The 18,654-nt window shown below is 43.1% G+C and overlaps 1 protein-coding gene across 1 annotated transcript in view; it reads left to right on the top strand.

Moving 5' to 3' along the window:
* PAPPA2 (pappalysin 2) overlaps positions 1-18,654 on the top strand; it is a 260,705-nt gene that overhangs the window by 113,981 nt on the left and 128,070 nt on the right. Inside the window, exons 4-8 of the mRNA XM_088016851.1 lie at positions 5,122-5,415; positions 6,926-7,118; positions 10,663-10,784; positions 13,854-14,343; positions 17,326-17,454. Coding sequence (XP_087872977.1) covers positions 5,122-5,415; positions 6,926-7,118; positions 10,663-10,784; positions 13,854-14,343; positions 17,326-17,454 — 1,228 coding nt within the window. The remainder of the gene's footprint in view (positions 1-5,121; positions 5,416-6,925; positions 7,119-10,662; positions 10,785-13,853; positions 14,344-17,325; positions 17,455-18,654) is intronic.

The following is an 18,654-nucleotide window of genomic DNA, read 5'->3' as shown; positions in this document are numbered from 1 at the left end:
TTGAGCAGAATTACTATAAGAGGACCTTGGGCTTTTTCCTCAACATGTATTGGTATACAGAGCACTTACTTCTAAATTAGAATATACAATATTCTATCTAATACACACATAGCAACTAAGCTCGCTACTCTGTTCCATACAATAATTTAGGGGCAAAAGTCCCATCTTTCTGGAATAAAAAATACAACAATAAGTGTGTTAAAAGGTTCATGTTTTTAATTAAAATTTAAATGCTGTGTGGTTAAATCTATATTCTCCTGTTTGGGGAATGTGCATTAAGAGTGCTATGGAGGAAAACCCTGGCCTCCTGTCATTGGTGTGGAGGAGATTTGCTGGGTGTGTTGAGGATTTGCATTTTTATGCTTCTTCCTCTCCTTATAAATAAGCTGGTTTATTGAAAAGAGAATATTCTAGATTTGGAAATATCTCATTTGGGGTTGAGGCAAAAACTTCTGGAGGTTGGTGAGACACCCACGATGATAATGACCACCCTCGTATCCTCCGACCACACTCCCCGTCATCCCTTCTTCCTATTTTTTGCCATCCCTTCTTCCCGGAATCTTATTTCTGTTCAGCTATAACCCTTCTTCTTCTTTTTAATTAAAAATTTTTATTTATTTATTTGAGAGAGAGAGAGAGCAAGAGAGAGAGCACAGGCAGGGGGAGCAGCAGAAGGAGAGGGAGAAGCAGGCTCCCCACTGAGCAGGGCGCCCAACTGCTGAGGGACTCCATCCCAGGACTGTGAGATCATGACCCAGAGCCAAAGGCAGATGCTTAACCAACTCAGCCACCCAGGCACCCCCATAACCCCTTTCTCCTATCACTGGAGAAGATCCCAAGAGGTCTTGGGTTGTACTGACCATACATATGGGTAGAAAGTAACTATTGATTGGGAGTTTTCTTTGTCTTTGGTAGCATTCCATAAATTGTGCTCTAAGGAATCTAGTATTCCTTATGTCAAAAGGTATTCTACCCCAAACAGATTCTGTGTTCAAATGAATTTGGGAAGCAGAAGGTTAAACAATTGCTACAGGGCTTTTCAGGGCCTTCAGCAGAACAAATTCTCAGGCACAGTGTAAATCTGCAGGAGGTGGGTGTGGCATGCTGCATTTTTCTCAAGCCTACTTAACCATGGGATACTACTCGATTTAGGAAGAACTAACTACTCCATGTGGATACTTCAACTTTATAGGTGAATTGTAGCCTTTCAAAGACCTGTTTCTGGGGTTCCTGGGTGGTTCAGTCGTTAAGCGTCTGCCTTCGGCTCAGGTCATGATGCCAGGGTCCTGGGATCGAGCCCCGCATTGGGCTCCCTGCTCAGAGGGAAGCCTGCTTCTCCCTTTCCCACTCCCCCTGTTTGTGTTCCCTCTCTCGCTGTGTCTCTCTCTGTCAAATAAATAAAATCTTTAAAAAAAAAGATCTGTTTCTGTCAGATTGGTTTTTTTAATCCAAACCTTGTTTAGAGGTGGGGGAAGGGAAAGGAAGAAGGAAAGTGTATGTAGGTGGAGGAAGCTATAAGGGAGTGAAGGCACTTACAAACAACACTGTGCTCTTAGAGCACCTTTGTTGATGAGAATCAAGGAGAGCTGGGAGCATAATGGTGCATGAACCTTGATGATGAATACTACTGCAGTTGATGTAAACATGATCTGGAATATTCTGGAATAAAAAATATATCCATCTTGAAATGTGGAAATACTGTATTTTGCTGGCTTTATTCAAATATGGGGCATTCTGGTTGTTACTGCAATAGATCTGTTTTCAAATTACTTTAACTTTATGTTGACATAATGATGCACAAATGAAAGAAATATACAGAAAATAATTTTATAAAAGGAACAAAGGTTACTGTTGGAGAATAAGGACTTTTACTGGAAGTGATAGAAATGATACACAAGGGAGATAAGGTCTAGCTCTGTTTTCGATGTGAGAGTAGACAGTATATTTCAGGATGGGTCTTAGCATGCCTTGGTTAATGTCAGCATGTCTGAGTAGAAGGGAAGAACCTAGAACTTGAATTTAGAAACTGCCATTTGCAGTAAGGTAGTCACTAAATGGGCAGATTGAGTCACTTATTGCAGAAACCAGTGGGTGTGGCACCAGATACCCTGTGGTTCTGTTCTGCGCATAAAACCATTTATGTAGCTGTGTGTAGAGCATCACATAGAATTCAGGAATGAGACATAGTCCCTGGAATATGATCTTGTGAAAGAGAGGCAGGGCTATTCTTTTGGGGGGACTGCTGTACTCACTAGATTATTGATATAGGGAGGGCTCAGGTAGGATGAATGAAGCAAGTCTAGGGAATTGGGATCAGATCTGGGACAGACGGGCAGGTGCAGCCTGGAAACACAACCACAGGGTTGGTCCATTGGTTGGTCCATTTGGACCATTGATCCAAACAGCTATTGACATGACCTGTTTCAGGACTTAGAGATGAGGATGAGGCCTGATCCTGACAATTTTTGGAGATGAAGAAGGAAGGTCAAGTGGTTTCAAACACGGGGAGTGGAAGGAAGCAGGGGTTTGGAATCTGGGATTGGAAAGCTGGGATTGGGAAGCTAGACACATAGAAGTTGGGATACTTAGAATTCTTTAGCCTTTCCTTTTGTAAATTTACAATGATACTACTACTTTCATCCAAGCTAAGATTGGATCCAATGAACTCTTCTCTGAAACACCTCCCCTGGTGTTCTCAGGGAGATTTTGGAGAGGTGAGGGTGGGACATATTCCTGCAATGCCTCTGACATTCTGAATTGCATGGTCGTTAAGTTGGACTTGTCTTTTGTCTTAATTGTTGTTGGCTTCTTGTGAGTAGGGGTCATGAAATCAAAAGCAATGCACATACTGTCATTTACTAAACTCCTCCGGTGTGCCAAATGCTTTAGAAAGCCCAAACCCACAAAAACCAAGAAGTAGATGTCATCATCTTCGCTTTACAGACAATGAAACCGAGGTTCTAGAAGGTCAAATAGCTGTTCAAGAACTCAGAGCTGGTGTATGGAGGGTCAGGATTCAGACCCAGACTTCCCTGGCTCTAAACCCCCTATGTGTTCATCGAGACCAGTGGATCTCTATCGGAGAAGTTTCAAAAAATACTGAGGTAGGGCGCCTGTGTAGCTTAGCTGGTTAAGCATCTGCATTCAGCTCAGGTCATGATTCCGGGGTCCTGGGATTGAGCCCCACATTAGGCTTTCTGCTCAGCAGGAGCCTGCTTCTTCCCTCCTTGCTGCTCTCCCTGCTTGTACTCTCTCTCTCTGTCAATAAATAAATAAAATCTTTTAAAAAATACTGAGGCATATATCCCCATCCTTGAATATTTGGATTCATTTCATTTGGGCTAGCATTTGGACATCTGTGGGTTTTTTTGTTTGTTTATTTGTTTCTGCTTCTACATATAAGTTTATTTTTTTAAATGAATTAATTATAATTAAAAAGCACTGCTTGGGGAACATCCACTCTCTTTTCTATAATTGTTGTACCAATTTACATTTCTACCAACAGTGTAATAGATTTTTAATTTTTTTCTTTTATTTTAATTCTAGTATAGTTAACATACAGTGTTATATTAATTTCAGGTGTACAATATAGTGATTCAACAATTCCATACATCACCTAGTGCTCATCACAAGTGTACTCCTTAATCCCCATCACATATTTTGCTCTTCCCCCACCCACCTCTCCTCTGGTAACCATCAATTTGTTCTCTGGAGTTGAGTCTATTTCTTGGCTTATGTCTCTATCCTTTTTTGTCCTTTCCTCAATTGTTTTGTTTCTTAAGTTCCACATATGAGTGAAATCATATAGTATTTGCCTTTCTCTGACTGACTTATTTCACTTAGCATTATACTCTCTAGCTCCATTCATGTCATTGCAAATGGCAAGATTTCATTATTTTTAATGACTAAATAATATTCCAGTGTATATGTGTGTGTGTGTGTGTGTGTATACACACACATACTCTTCCACTGTGTGTGTGTGTGTGTATATACACAATGGAATATATATACATACTATCTCTTCTTTATCCATTCATCTATCAATGGACACTTGGGCTGCTTCCATAATTTGGCTATGGTAGATAATGTTGCTATAGACATTGGGGTGTATGTATCCCTTTGAGTTAGTATTTTTGTAGGTTGGGGGTAAATACCCAGTGGTGTGATTACTGGACAGTAGAGTAGTTCTGTTTTTAACTTTTTGAGGCACCTCCATACTGTTCTCCAGAGTGGCTGCACCAGTTTGCATTCCCACCAAGAGTGCAAGAGGGTTCCCATTTCTCCACATCCTCCTCAGTACTTACTCTTTCTTGTGTTTTTGATTTTAGCTGTTCTAACAGGTGTGAGATGATACCCCATTGTAGTTTTGATCTGCATTTCCCTGACGATGAGTGATGTTGAATCTTTTCATATGTCTGTTGGTCATCTGGATGTTTTCTTTGATGAATGTCTGTTCATTTCTTCTGCCCATTTTTAAATAGGATTATTTGTTTTTTAGATGTTGAGTTGTATAACTTCTTTATATATTTTGGATATTAGCTCTTTATCAGATATGTCATTTGCAAATATTCTCCCATTCAGTGGGTTGCCTTTTAGTTTTATTGATTGTTTCCTTTACTGAGCAGAAGCTTTTTATTTTGATGTAGTCTCAATTGTTTATTTTTGCTTTTATTTCCCTTGCCTCAGGAGATATATCTAGAAAAATGTTGCTACAGCCAATGTCAGAGATATTACTGCCTGTGCTCTCTTCTAGGATTTTTATAGTTTTAGGTCTCACATTTAGGTCTTAGGACATCTGTGTTTTTTAACTCCACTAGGTGATGTTAGTGCACAGCCAGCCCTGAGAATCCTGGCCCTCTATCATGTCATGTTGTCTCTATTGCTATCCCTGGCTTCTAGTACAGCACTCATCTATGTTAGGGGTTAAAGACATGTTTATTGATTAGTTTAGAGAGCGTTTGTTACCAAAGGGAAGAGCAGGGACTAAATGCCACTAGAAGTTATAAAGTGTTCCCTTAGAGGCTGAAATTGAATACAATGTTTGCCAAAAGCCATAATTAAGGATCAGTGGACTGCTATTCATTACATGCTTAGAGATGTTTTCCAAACCTTCCATTGCAGGTGGCGTTGTCCTCAACCCAGCCTATTATGGCATGTCTGGCCATACCAACATTATGATCCATGAGGTGGGGCATGTCCTGGGACTCTACCATGTCTTCAAAGGGGTCAGTGAGAGGGAATCCTGTGATGACCCCTGTAGGGAGACAGTGCCATCCATGGATACAGGAGACCTCTGTGCCGACACTGCCCCTACTCCCAAGAGTAAGCTGTGCCAGGACCCAGAGCCTACCAATGACACCTGTGGCTTCACCCACTTCCCAGGGGCTCCATTCAGCAACTACATGAGCTATACAGGTACCACAACAGTCTTATGTGAATATTTTCTGTTAAGATTACATGGGAGCCCTTTGTGGCTGGGGTGGTGTGTGGAGGGGAGTGGGGGTGGGCTTCCAACTTTGACTCCACTTGGCTGTGGAGGGGTGGGAGGTGGAGAGGCCCGTGAAGTAGTCATTCATGCCAGAGAGCTGAAGTGTATTTATCATGCCATGTTCTTTTTTCTCATCTTTGAAGAACTTAAAGAAATATGACATAAAGGGGTCTTGTGGACTGGATTCTCCTCTGCTAGAGGTCAAAAGAAGAATACACTTTTATCTTGGATAGTTTAAAAAAATACTGTCTCATTTAAAAAATGGTACTACTCTCCTGGCCCTGGGAACAACCCTATTATTTGGTCTCATTATCCTGGATTATGTCTCTTCCTGTCCTCTTTTATCTTCCTCATTTCTGGCAAAAAGTAGTACTAATCATAGTCTTTTGATAACGGACTCAAATTTATCCTTAAAAGTGAGGACTGATTTGATCTGATGATTTATTCTAGGGAGAAGGAAGGAGATGATTTTTTTGTAAGGTCCAGGGGCTTGTTTGGTGATAAATTCTAGGACTATGCAAAAAATAAATAAATAAATAAATAAATAAATAAATCACAAGACCTTGGTCATGCCTTTGAAGGGAGGAAAAGAGTGGTGAGCTGGGCCTGCTTGTGACTTATCAATATATTTCCATACAAGTCTCATTTTGGTATATAATTCAGGTGTATTGAATTCATAAGGACCAGCATCCCTGCCTCCCCCAGCAAGGACACAGTGGCCCTTGCCAGGCGAGACCAGACAATGGGGTACAGAAGGCAGAGCCGTTTAGTTACCACCTTTGAAGTGGGCAGAGAAAACATCTAAGAAACAGGGGGCAGTGTTCGACTGGTGTGCTCTCATTAAAAAAGGCTCTGAAACTAAGATAACTCCTTTTCCAGCCCTATGAAAATTGTATCTGACAGGGAGATGTCACAGGCTCCAAAAATAAGGTTGGGACCTCCATTCCCAGTCCTACTGCATCCTTGATGTTTTGATTTGCTCTTTCTTTGAGCATCTCCACTGAATTCTCCCTAACCTTGGTAGAGTCACTGGGCGTAAAGCAGGTGTCTGCAACTCCAGAAACGTTCACGAATAAAAAGGCCATATGCTTAAACACTGCCATCTTGTGGTTTCCTGAATAAGTAACCATCAGCTAGGAGCAATCTTCTACCCCAGGGCATGCGTGTCACCCTGGCTCAGCCCAACAGTAGAGCAATGGTCCTGCTTTAGGGATAAGCAAGCGCTATTCTCTGCCTTCTCTTTCCCACTTGCAGCTTAGATACTCTCCGAAACAGAATACATTCAGTCATTTGACAAGTCTTTATGGAACCCAGGAAGTGTGAGGCATTGTGTTGGGTGCTAGTGACAGGGCGTGAGCAAGGCAGACTTCTCCCCTGTCTTGGTGGTCTTTGCAGGTTAAGACCTTTATCTCTCCTGTTCCTTTTTTGTCTCCCCAGATGATGACTGCACCAACAGCTTCACCCCTAACCAAGTGGCCCGGATGCATTGCTATCTGGATCTTGTGTATCAGCAGTGGAGTCAAAGTCGGAAGCCCACCCCCATTCCCCTTCCACCCATGGTCATCGGACAGACCCACACATCCCTCACCATCCACTGGCTTCCTCCAATTAGTGGGGTTGTGTATGACAGGTGAGGGGCACTTGCCATGCTCTGTCTTCTCTGTGGCATTTCTTATACACGAGGGGAAGAACATGAAGTAAGGGGAGACCCGGCTTGGAACGATAAACATGTGCGCTGCTGCTCAGGGCTGCCCCTCCATCCTGTTCCATCCTCATCTCCTTAGCAGAGCTCACGGGGCTCTCAGGTAAACCAGTGGCTCACCATGTGTGCTCACTCCTTGGCGAGGGGCCTGGCACATGCTTCCTTCAGAATGTTGTAGCTGGCAGGCTTCCAGGAGCCATGAAGAGGTGGACTGACAAAGCTGAGGTGCCCTTTGTTACCTGTCCAGGTCAGCCATTGCCCCCTGGTGCGAGGATGGTGCAGAGGCTTGCTGCTTGCACAGCAGTGTTGGGGGAAAGGAGGGGAGGCACGTTCCTTCAGGCAGTTCTGGGGGAAGGGGGTGGCAGGTTACCCTCCGCTATAAGCTGTGCACAGGGCCTTCACTGGCTCGTGTGGTGTTTCTAATGCCTTCTCTGCTTCCTGTTGGACCTGGTGCCTGTCCCACTTAGGGCTGCTGCCTTGTGGAATTGTTATCAGTGTATTTTCCTGTTTGCCCCACTCAACCACAGCTCCTTGGGGAAGGACTATTCTTTGCGTCTTTGTCTCTTGGCCTGCCACAACGGACACCTGATACATGTTTTTTAAAGAGAGTCATCATATCTAAAATTAGCTTTTATTTATCCTTTGCATATTGGGATACATGAATACCAGGGAAAGTTCTGTAAAAAGGGGGAGAAGGTAAGAAAAGCAGCACATCTGACAGTTGGTGGGAGGATGGGGGAACGTGGTTTCCCCGAGCAGGGCCAGAGCTCCATCTAGGTGGCCTGTGCAGGCTCTCCACTTTCAAGCCCTGCCACTGTATTTTATTTTTATTTTAGTTAATTAATTTTTTCCTGCCATCGTATTTTAAATAACAACAGTAGCACTTGTCTCTTTGGTCCATCTTTGTGTGAAGCATTGTGCTGGGTATTTTACCTGCAGGTGTCTTATTCAGTCCCTGAGGTAAACACAACTGCCCTATGAGTGAGAAATCCAAGGCACAGAGAAGTGCATGGTGGCTAGCCCAAGACCCTACAACTGAATAGAGGCGAATGTGGGGCATCCACTGGAATTTCAGAAACAGGAAACCTGGAATAGATTATTTCTTTGAACTTAGAGCTTTCCCACTTAGCAGGCAGATAGCCCCTCTTCTAGGTGTCACACTTCCCCACTGGGTATCAGACCTTGGCCACGGCGCTGGATGTCCCTGGAGCATGTTTCCATGTACTCCATCTTTCCTGAAAGCCTGGCAGAGAAGACAGGAAGAGACAGGGTTGGGAGGAAGCAAGTGAATCCTTTTTCAAAGTGGTGTTCCCAGCCTTCTGGATCTTGATACCTGTCCTCAATACGTCGATGTACGCTTAATGCATGACATCACTTAGAACTTCACAATCTTACAAAGCAGTTCTGATTGTCATCAGCACTCCAGGTTTCGTGGGCTCCATCTGTGAGTCAACAAATGTGATGTGTTTAAGAATCTTCTTCCTGCAAGGGTGACCCTGTGCAGCTTTGGTCAGACTGGCTGAACAGTTAAGTCCTCTGTGGGCATGTGCAGACTGGAGTTTTATATCAGTTTATGTAACACATGTAAACAATTTAATCTTTCAATTCTCCCTCTGGTACAAACGTTACGATAAAGCAGACATCAGTCCTGGCATGCTGCGAGTCTGTTGGCAGAAAAGGCTGTAATTTGCTTCCTTTTCTCAGCTAGGTGGGCCACAGTGTGGAGGCCTCCCAACATGTGTGTCAGGGAGACTCACGTCACATACCCAGCGATTTGTGTCATGCTTGGAGTTATGTTTACTCCTCCCCAGTAGGTATTTGAAATTCTTATGTCAGAGAGGAGCCCAACCACGCACTCAGCAGCAGCCCTGGAGAGGCCAAGTACATCAAGGAAATGTGGTTTGGAGTTGTGTCCACACTAGAAGTGGGTGCTGACCAGAGTCAGAGGTTGGAGTTAACTGCACCTTTTCATTGCCAAAGTGCTGGACACTTGATGGTTTGGGGGAACTTGCTCAAAGGAATTAAGGAACTTGCTGTGACCTTAGGCAATTGACTTAATCTCTCTGAGCCTGAGTGTCCTCATTTATAAACATAGAGTTCTTGTAGGGATTAGAAATGATTTATGAAAACACCTAGTGGCACAATGACAGGCATATAAAGTGCTTAGAAATGGGAGCTGGGAAAAAGAGGGAGCTGGTAACATAATTATTACCTCTATTTAATAGTTATATTATTTTTCAAGTATATTACAAGATATTCATTTTCTGTCCCTACCTGTGGGAGACCTTGACTTGATGTCTTCATTTTCAGATGCATCATTCACAGTTGGGCTTCTAAAAAGATTCTAAGTATCAGAGAGAAGCCTCATCAAGTATCAGAGAGGCGCCTCATCTAAATATAAGAGAAGAGCCTCATCTCCTCTTGTTATTTAGCAGTTAAAGGGCTCTTTGTAAACTGTACTAATAGTCTCAGGGATGCCCATAAAACAAGCTCTCACAGAGGGACTGCTGAGGCCAGTCCCTGTACTAACTGCTGGGCACAGAAAGAACAGAGCTTGGTCTGGACTGCTCACAGGCAAAGGAGAGAATGGGAGTGGGATTTTCAACATCACAGAGCAATGGCTGAAGACAGGAGCCAGAAGCTGTGGTTGGTGCTTAGAGGAGAGAGTGCCTGTCATGCAGAGAAGTAAAGCTAAGTGCCATTGCAAAGGTTACATTTGAATGGGCTTTGAAGGATGAGTAGGAGTTTGCTAAGCAGAGAGGCTTAAAAAGGCTATTTGTCAGGAGAGAAAAGAGCATGTTTCACAGAACTGTGAGAAGGGTAGGATGTATTTGAGGAATGGTGATTTGTTCATTGTGCTGGGAACATTAAGTTCATAGAGGAGCTCAAGTGAGTAAGGCTGGAGTTAGCCAGTGAAGAACCTTGGATCATGGTAAGAAATTTGGATGTATTTGCCATAGGTGATGCAGAGCCAAGGGACATCACTTTTCATACAACTTTTATTTTATATATGTGATTTAAAGTAGGGAGTTTAAAACATAAGACCACATATAGCTAATAAGTTTACTCTGCAAATTGCTGTCTGTTTTAGTTGGGGGAATATAAGGGGCCTTTAGATGACTTATTGAAAGTCAGCCTAGTAAGGAGTTTTGTGTTGAAAGATTTAGATTATAATTATTTTTGTGTTGAATGTTCCTAGGATAGAAGCTGCCCACTTTCATCTCCACAGGCCTCCTTTATGACTTAGTTAAATTCTTCTGCTTCATAACCTTGAGATTTTCATGTCACTGTGAATTTTTAAAAGATGAGGTCTACATAAGAAGGAAATGAATTGAGAAATGGTTGTGTTCCCAGGTACCCCCTAGGACCTCACTACCTGTCACCACTCCTCACCCCCAGAGGCCTTCCGAATTTCATGATCCAGTTCATCCTACCACTTCTCCTCACCTCCCTTCCCCCTTCATCTTTCCAGGGTCCCAGGCAGTGTGTGTGATGCCTGCACTGAAGATGGGACATTCCGTCAGTACGTGCACACAGCTTCCTCCCGGCGTGTGTGTGACTCCTCAGGTTATTGGACTCCAGAGGAGGCTGTGGGTAAAGGACCATAGCTTTTTTGTTTATACTTTGTGGCTGCTGAGAATGGGGGTGGGGGTACAGAGTCGAATGGTGGTGTGGTGAGAAAAAGGTAGTGTGTGTGTGTGTGTGTGTGTGTGTGTGTGCACGCATGATTTGCTGGATATCTCCGGGGGCCTGTGTCCCACATGTGCTTAGCATGGAGGCCCAATGGCTGTGGTGAAGCAGAGGTCAGCATAGAGGACAGAGCGATGGAGAAGACAGCTGAGCTCAGGGGGTGACTTCAGGGTGAGAGCTCAGGCGTTCTGTGTTATGCACACCTACCGGCCCATGGAGCAGTCTTGCCACATAACAGTGTAAGCTGATCTCTATCAGGAGAATAATAGAGAACACATTACAGGGAACATCGATGCACGGCCCAAGCTGGTCTGGGTGGGGGTGGGGTGGACTAGGTGTTCCAAACTGATTGTTCTCATCTATGTTATTTTATGAGTCTATTAATCACTGGTACTGGTTGTGCTTTGGACGTGATCTTAGGCTCTAGGAGGGAGAAAATGTTTTTAGCTGTCCCTTTTCCTGTTCCTCACCCTACTTCTCGGTTAATATTCACTCACATATGAATATCAAGGCCTCTAGGACAAATTAAAGCATGAATGTTATCCCAGTTCAAGTCCAGAAAATGGTGTTGACAAGTTTCAGCACCTTCTGTTGAATGGCTTGGCATCTTCTATGACCACCATCTTCAATGTTCACCTAGTTATCATCTTTTTCCTTCTTTTGTATTTATTAAGATCCTAAAAACTACTTAGTAAGATGAGTTGGACACAGTCCTATTTGAGTTAGTTTGCCATCTTGACTCTGACCAAAAAAAAAAAAAAAAAAAAAAAAGGAGGACATTGGTTTTAGAGTCAACAGTGTCTGTAAAATGTCCCCTTGAGCTCCCAGTTACTCAAATGACAGGAGCCTCCAGGAGAAATTGGGAGGGAGACAATATACTTGATTTTGATTGACCATATGGAACTTTTTTCAAACGAGAGTTTTCAAGGAAGAATGGAAAGTGACTATAAAATTCACATTGGTATTGTGTTGGACTCATGGAGAGATTGGCTTTTCATAAAAGGCCATCTCCGTGGCAAACAAATTATCCTGTGCTAGGGTGTTCTAATGCCCATTCAACTCCCTGGCCCTGCACTTCTCTCTTTTTAATTCTTGGCAAAATTTAAAGTTCTGTTGTAGAGGTGAAAGGAATTAGAAGTTCTGGGTTCTAATTGTGTTTTGAGGCAAACCAGGTCAACTTTCAAGGCCTCTGCTTCATGTCTTAATGTGAGATCATAATAAAATCTTTCTGAGACAACAGTGCTGTTGGGGTGGCTTCCGAGGGCTTTTACTCTGCTAGTATTTGGGGTTGGCTATTGGAAAATACTGCTAAGAAATACTGGTCTTCCTTTGCTTTGAAAAGATGGAGAACGAAGTCATATTTAAAATATACACATCGAAGGTGAGTGAATCCCCAGCAGACTGTGCACGAACACATATAGCTACAGATATGATCTAAATATACTTAACAATGCCTAATGAACACCAACCACTTCCTAAAATGCTATGCGGAATAGGAAATTGAACCAGACACATTCCCTGCTTGAATATCGTCTTTCTGGAGAGAACCTCTCTGGCTCTATAATCTAAAAGAGACCCTAGTCCTACCCCTTCATTCTCTAGTCTTTTGTCCTTCTTTATTTTTCTTCCAAGATGCCATTACCACTCTATCAATTTAGTTTTGTACTTATCACCCTACCCTAAGGATTATGAGGGCAGGACCTTTATCTTTCTTGTTTGCTACTCTATGTCCAATACCTGTATCAGTGCTAGATGTGAAAGAGATACACAGTCAAGTTTTGTTGAATGGATTAATAAATGAATGAATGGATTCACAGTATAGGCAAAAGATGATAAAGCCTTTGAGATGTAATACACACACACACACACACACACACACACACACACAGACGCACAGACACACAGACACACACACACAGACACATACAGACACACACCTACACACACGTTTGAACTTGTTTCCTCTGGGCTTTGAAATATTTTTATTTTCCAAATTCTGAAGGGCTAAATAATTCTATTTATGTTTCTAGGGAACACTGTATAGATCTTCTACACTATCTTAGGAAGCCACAGGTTAAATAGTGCTTGTTTCATAAATGAGGAAATTGAGGCTTTATAAAGACTTGCCATGGTCACACAGCTAATGGCACAGCACCAATTAGAGTGTAACTCTGCTGATTCCTAATTTAGCACTTTTTTCTTAATTTCCCCTCATGTGATATGAAAGAAGAACCTTTTGATAGATGATTTTCACAGAACTGACCTTAATATAGTTGCAATATTTGACTTTTTTTTATCATCTCATTTTTACTTAGCTACTTGGGATCTCCATTTTTTTTCCAGTCAAGAATACATGTTTCTATTTCCTGCCTGCAGTTACTTCCATGCAGTGACCTAACTGCTCACACATACCTGAACTAAAAGGGAAATTTCAACGTGTGGTTTTAAAATTTGGGTAGCAATCAGTTGGAAGGACTGCTAAGGTGTGATCTTAGGGAATGAAAAAAGTTTTTCAAAGAGCCTAGTTAAACAGAATGTAATGACACACTAAAACAAACATTGGCCTTATTCATAAGTAAAAAACGGTTTGAGAAACAGTGGTTTATCATAAATTATTAATAAACTAAGTACAAATAATTCTCCTCTGCTCAAGGACTCTTGAAGGACATGACTCACCTTCTCTGCATCAGCCTCGTGTTTCCACCTGGGATTTGGGCCACTCCATTCCCGATGCCTTGCTAGACTTCTCTTGTTAAAGGCATCATGTGGAGAGCAAGACAGAATACTTTTACATTGTTACACCTTTGTCCTCCGTAGTACTCAAGATCTAACCCATTCAGTTGACCAACTTCTGTAGGCATTAGCTCCAAGCTCTTTTCCTCATTCTTCTTTCTGGTTGCTCATATAAGCTACTCATTTTCAGACTTAATGGCAGTTCCTAATGCGTCTTGTCTTTCTGTTCATCTCCCTCAGGGCCTCCAGACGTGGACCAGCCTTGCGAGCCGAGCTTGCAGGCCTGGAGTCCTGAGCTCCACCTGTACCATATGAACATGACGGTCCCCTGCCCTGCAGAAGGCTGTAGCCTGGAGCTGCTCTTCCAGCACCCAGTCCAAGCTGACACCCTTACCCTATGGGTCACCTACCTCTCCATGGACTCCTCCCGGGCACTCTTTGACACGGAGATCTTGCTGGAACACCAGGATTCTGTGCACCTGGGCCCCTTAGACACTTTCTGTGACATCCCACTGACTATCAAACTGCATGTTGATGGGAAGGTCTCAGGGGTGAAAGTCTACACCTTTGATGAGCGGATGGAAATTGATGCAGCTCTGCTGACTTCCCAGCCCCACAGTCCCTTGTGCTCTGGCTGCAGGCCTGTGAGGTACCAGGTTCTCCGTGAGCCCCCATTTGCCAATGGCTTGCCCATGGTGGTGACAAATCCTCACAGGAAGTTCACGGACGTGTGAGTTGGGCAGTAGGGCTTTTTAAACCATGGGGCTTCCTGGGGCTTTCGGAGTGGGTTTTGTTTCCCTTTTTCCCACTTTTTTGTCCATTCTGACGTGCCTTTAGTTGGAGAAATGTTAAGAATCTGAGAGAAGATTTTATTCTAAGGTGGCATATCTGAGATGAAGAAAAATATTTCCCAGAAAGGGGCAAGCAGGTGTTCTGACTAATATTGCCATCCTTAGGATTATGGAAAAAGGAGGTTCTTATATGAAGAGCTTCTGCTGGACTGAAAGTATTTGCCACAAATAAGTTGATCAGAGTCAACCTCTATCTGGTGACACGGTTTAATTTCTGATTCTTTGCTGTAACTTTTGGATAATCTGTCACGGCTCCTCTAACATTCAAAGATTGTAGTCAACTCTTGTATAGCTAAGCAAGGAAGCCAAGGGTCCTGCAGACACTGCTTCATTTCAAGACTCATTCCTGATGTGTGTTTCATGCATCCCTCTTTTGCTCCCCCCTCTTTCCCTCTCTCTCTTCTCTTCCAACTCTCCTCTTTCTCTTTCTTCTATTCCTTTTACTCTTAGTGAGCTCTGCTCTGTTCCTGGCACTGTGTGCTCAGTGGTGGGGACACAGACTAAGGTAAGATCATTGGCTCAGAAGAGTTCAAGGTCTAAAGTAGGAGGTTAGTATCTCCAAAGGCAAATTACCCCCCCATCTCATCATTTTCCTCAGAGACTTGGGGGTAAAACAAAAGTTTTATTGGAAGTGTTATATTAGTTAGTTTTTGATGCATTGGAAATCATCACAAAATGAAGTAGGTTAAACCAACAAACACTGTTTTTCATGATTCTATGGGTTGGCTGGGTGCTCTCATCAGGACTGGCATGTCCAGGGTAGATGGTCCGGGACAAGCTCATGTACATCCTGGAGGCTCAGCTCAAATGGCTGGAGTGGCTAGGAAGATGAAGACCTCTTTCCATATGACCTCTCATTCCCTGGCAGGCTTCGTGTGGGCTTGTTCTTGTGGTGGTGGGAGGGTTCCAGCAGCAGGGAGAGCAAGCCCCCTGCATGCTCATACGTTACTCATGATAATGTTCCTGTGGCCAAAGCAAATCACACAGCCAATTCCAGATTTAAGGGGTGGCAAAATGGACTCTATCTCTTGATGGGAGGAACAGCAAAGTCACATTGCAGAGGGGCGTGAACCTCGGAAGGAGGAACTGTGGCCATTTTGCAGTCTGCCACTGCTACACAAAAGTAGAGGGCATTGTTCACTTTGAGCTTTACTACATTTTTCTTCTCACACTTGCTCTCTGAACCAGAACTAGAAGACAGTGAAATGGACACAAAGTTAATGCAAATGAAAGGAGAGATCATGGGACAGATTTTAAAGCAGAAATTAGTTTCCAAGCTCCTCTAATAAGGCAGTTAAAATGACATTTGGCATCTAACATGGTTCCACAGATGCACTCATACACAGACACACACACAACCTTTAAAGTCAATAATATCCCATTTTATGGATGAGAAAACTAAGGGGTAACCTTAATTTGGTTGAACAGATCTAGTTATGGCAAGATTAAAATCCAATTTTCCGAGTCTCGTTTTGGTTCCCTTTCCTTAGTGACACACTGCCTTTTATAAATTCAGATCATTGAAGGTTGGGCTACCTGCTGCTGATTTTTCTCCACAAGAAGTATAAACACATTTTGACACTACCATCCAGTCCTTTCCCAGCTGCAGGGCAGGGTGAAACTTTGAGGCATGGCTGGATGAGAAACCGCCCTGAAAAGGGAAGCCATCAGAATTGATGAGGATATGAAATTGGTTTTGCTTTTGAAATATCTGGTACTCTCATGAGAAGATAGTTTCCCTAAAGAAAGCTGGTGTGGAGATTTAAAAGTCTTTAATATTTAGGTGTCTTTCCTATTTAACTAAAAGCCAGTGCAGAGGTTTTTAAAGATGTTTTGGAAACCCCAAGATAGTTCCCATTTGCTGTTTGCACCATCAAGTGAGAGAGTGGAGGCTTTGTTGGCTGAGTTGAAGCGTCTGTTAAAGAAGAGAGGGTCTTGGCAGGAGGTTTATGGTGGCCATCGGGGCAGCCCCAACAACCCTTTGCGATCCTGTCCTTCTAAGTCACTCCCATTCTTGCTTGATATTGACGGTCGTTTTCCAATTAGGGCAGGCACGGGACAAGAGGAGGAGGGAAGAATTTGTTTTGGGAAACAGCAGTCCCCCTCTTGAGCCCCTGACCTCACTTAAATGTTCACTCTCTCATGCTCTCCACCTGATCAGTGGACTTGGGTTCTAGAGAGAGTCTGATAAACTCCTTCCATCTCTGATGTCAACCAATAAAACTCCATTCCTGGCATCTATGCATTTTGGCAGGTTTAGAGGTGGGGAGTAATTTAACATATTTCTAGCTGCAGGATTTCTGGCATCCCCAAAATGATGGTGGAAGGTGTTCTCACCTCCTTCTGGGAGACAGTTCGTCCTTCCTTCTAAAGATGCAGTCTCTTTAAGATAAGAATTCTCTTGAGAGATGAGAAAACTGTGATCTGCAGACCCAGGAAGGGCCTTGCTGAATCCAAACACTGAGGCTTTCTTCTTCAGTTTCTTTGATTACTTCGAGGATACAGAAGACTAGTTTTCCAGTAGCTACTTGTTGATTTTTTTTAACACGATAAAGGTACACTTGAAATGCCATCTTCCTAGACTGTGCAGGACCGTTAGTTAATTCAGTGGTATTTCAGCCAGTATTTATTGCATGGTCACTAAGGGGAACATACTGGGAATACAGAAACCAGTATGCTTTCAAGCATTCTGCTGCTGTGTAAAACTCTGTGCCCTGATCTCCGTTTCATATAATGTGGCATATGTTTAACATTGATGTTCCCCATAAATATCTTTTAAATTCCTGTAAGCCATCTGTGAAGGACCCAGGGCAACGTCTCACTTTCTGAATGTAGTGGTCATGGCTCATTGGTTTCCACAGGGAGGTCACACCTGGGCAGATGTATCGATATCAAGTTCAAGCTGGAGCTGGGACAGATCTGGGAGAAGCTTCACCTCCACTGAGCCATATCCATGGAGCTCCTTACTGTGGAGATGGGAAGGTGGCAGGGTGAGTATCGGGTGAGTGAGAATGTGTGAGCAAGAATGCCCTGCCTGGCTCAGACCAGGAGGGTTAATCTTGAGTTTTAGTTTGACTTGTTCTGGAACTTGGGGACACTGTGTGATTCTAGCATTAAACAAGATCTAGGATCTGGTCATGATCTTGAGAGGTCACCTACATCTTAGTTAAGGAGAAGCTCACTTTTATTTAGAACTCACCCACTGAAATATTGGGGCTGATTTGGGGGTGGGGGCAGCTCTTAAGGTTTCAGAGGACAATTACTGGGCAATGATAGAGAGAAGGAGTTTATAGAGGAGAAGGTTACTTGTGAGATGATGCTAAAAGACAACGTGAGGGTATCTTTTGGATCAATGGCCTATCTTTGCTACCAAGGAGCTGTGTGACCTGAGGAAAGTCGGTATAGCTTTCTGAGCTCCACTGGTTCATTTGGCCTCTGGAAGACCTGACTTACAATGTAATTTACATCCATTCTATAAAACCACCAAGGCAAAGAGGAAATCACTACTTTGGTTTCTGAACATACTGTATTCCTTTTTCTGTTGCCTTTTTGTGATATCAGCCTAGGCAACTAATTCACTCTGGTTTATCTGGGACTTTCTCAAATCTAGCACTGAAGACTCCCATGTCCCACCAGTCACCCTATATTCACCTGTCCTGAATGCTCATCGAACCTAATTTATTAGTTATATAGAGCTGGGGGAGTATGAGGCTGGATGGCCAGGCACTGTGATTTGTCTTCGATTCTGCATCCTAATAAGATGGCCTATTATTAATTTAATATAATTTAAAATATTAAAATTAAATTAATTAAATTATTAATTTCCCAGACTAGGTGAAAATACATAGTATCCCAAGGCCCTAATAGAAAGAATTCTGTAGCCTTTCTTGGGATCCCCTCCCATTGTTTAGCAATCAATAAACATTGCTTCTTCTCTTGATCTTCTAAGATTTTTAACCTTTGGTGTAAGCCAAACCTTGCTAACACCCAGACCTTGCTAGTTGGCTGCCACCTTCTGCCTCACCCAGTCCCAGCTTTCTAGTCCCCTTCCTCCATCTCAGTTGGGGATGCTTCACATGCGCACATGCTGTTGTTCCTGTCCCTGCTTTGACTACCTCTTTCTTTTTTTTTTTTAAAGGTTTTATTTATTTATTTGACAGAGAGTTAGAGAGAAGAGCACAGCAGAGGGA

This window comes from Eumetopias jubatus, unplaced genomic scaffold (assembly GCF_037043125.1).
Source record: "Eumetopias jubatus isolate StellerSeaLion01/CBP00866 unplaced genomic scaffold, mEumJub1_p1.0 scaffold_12, whole genome shotgun sequence".
Taxonomy (NCBI): Eukaryota; Metazoa; Chordata; class Mammalia; order Carnivora; family Otariidae; genus Eumetopias; species Eumetopias jubatus.
This window is presented reverse-complemented; position numbering and strand designations above follow the sequence as displayed.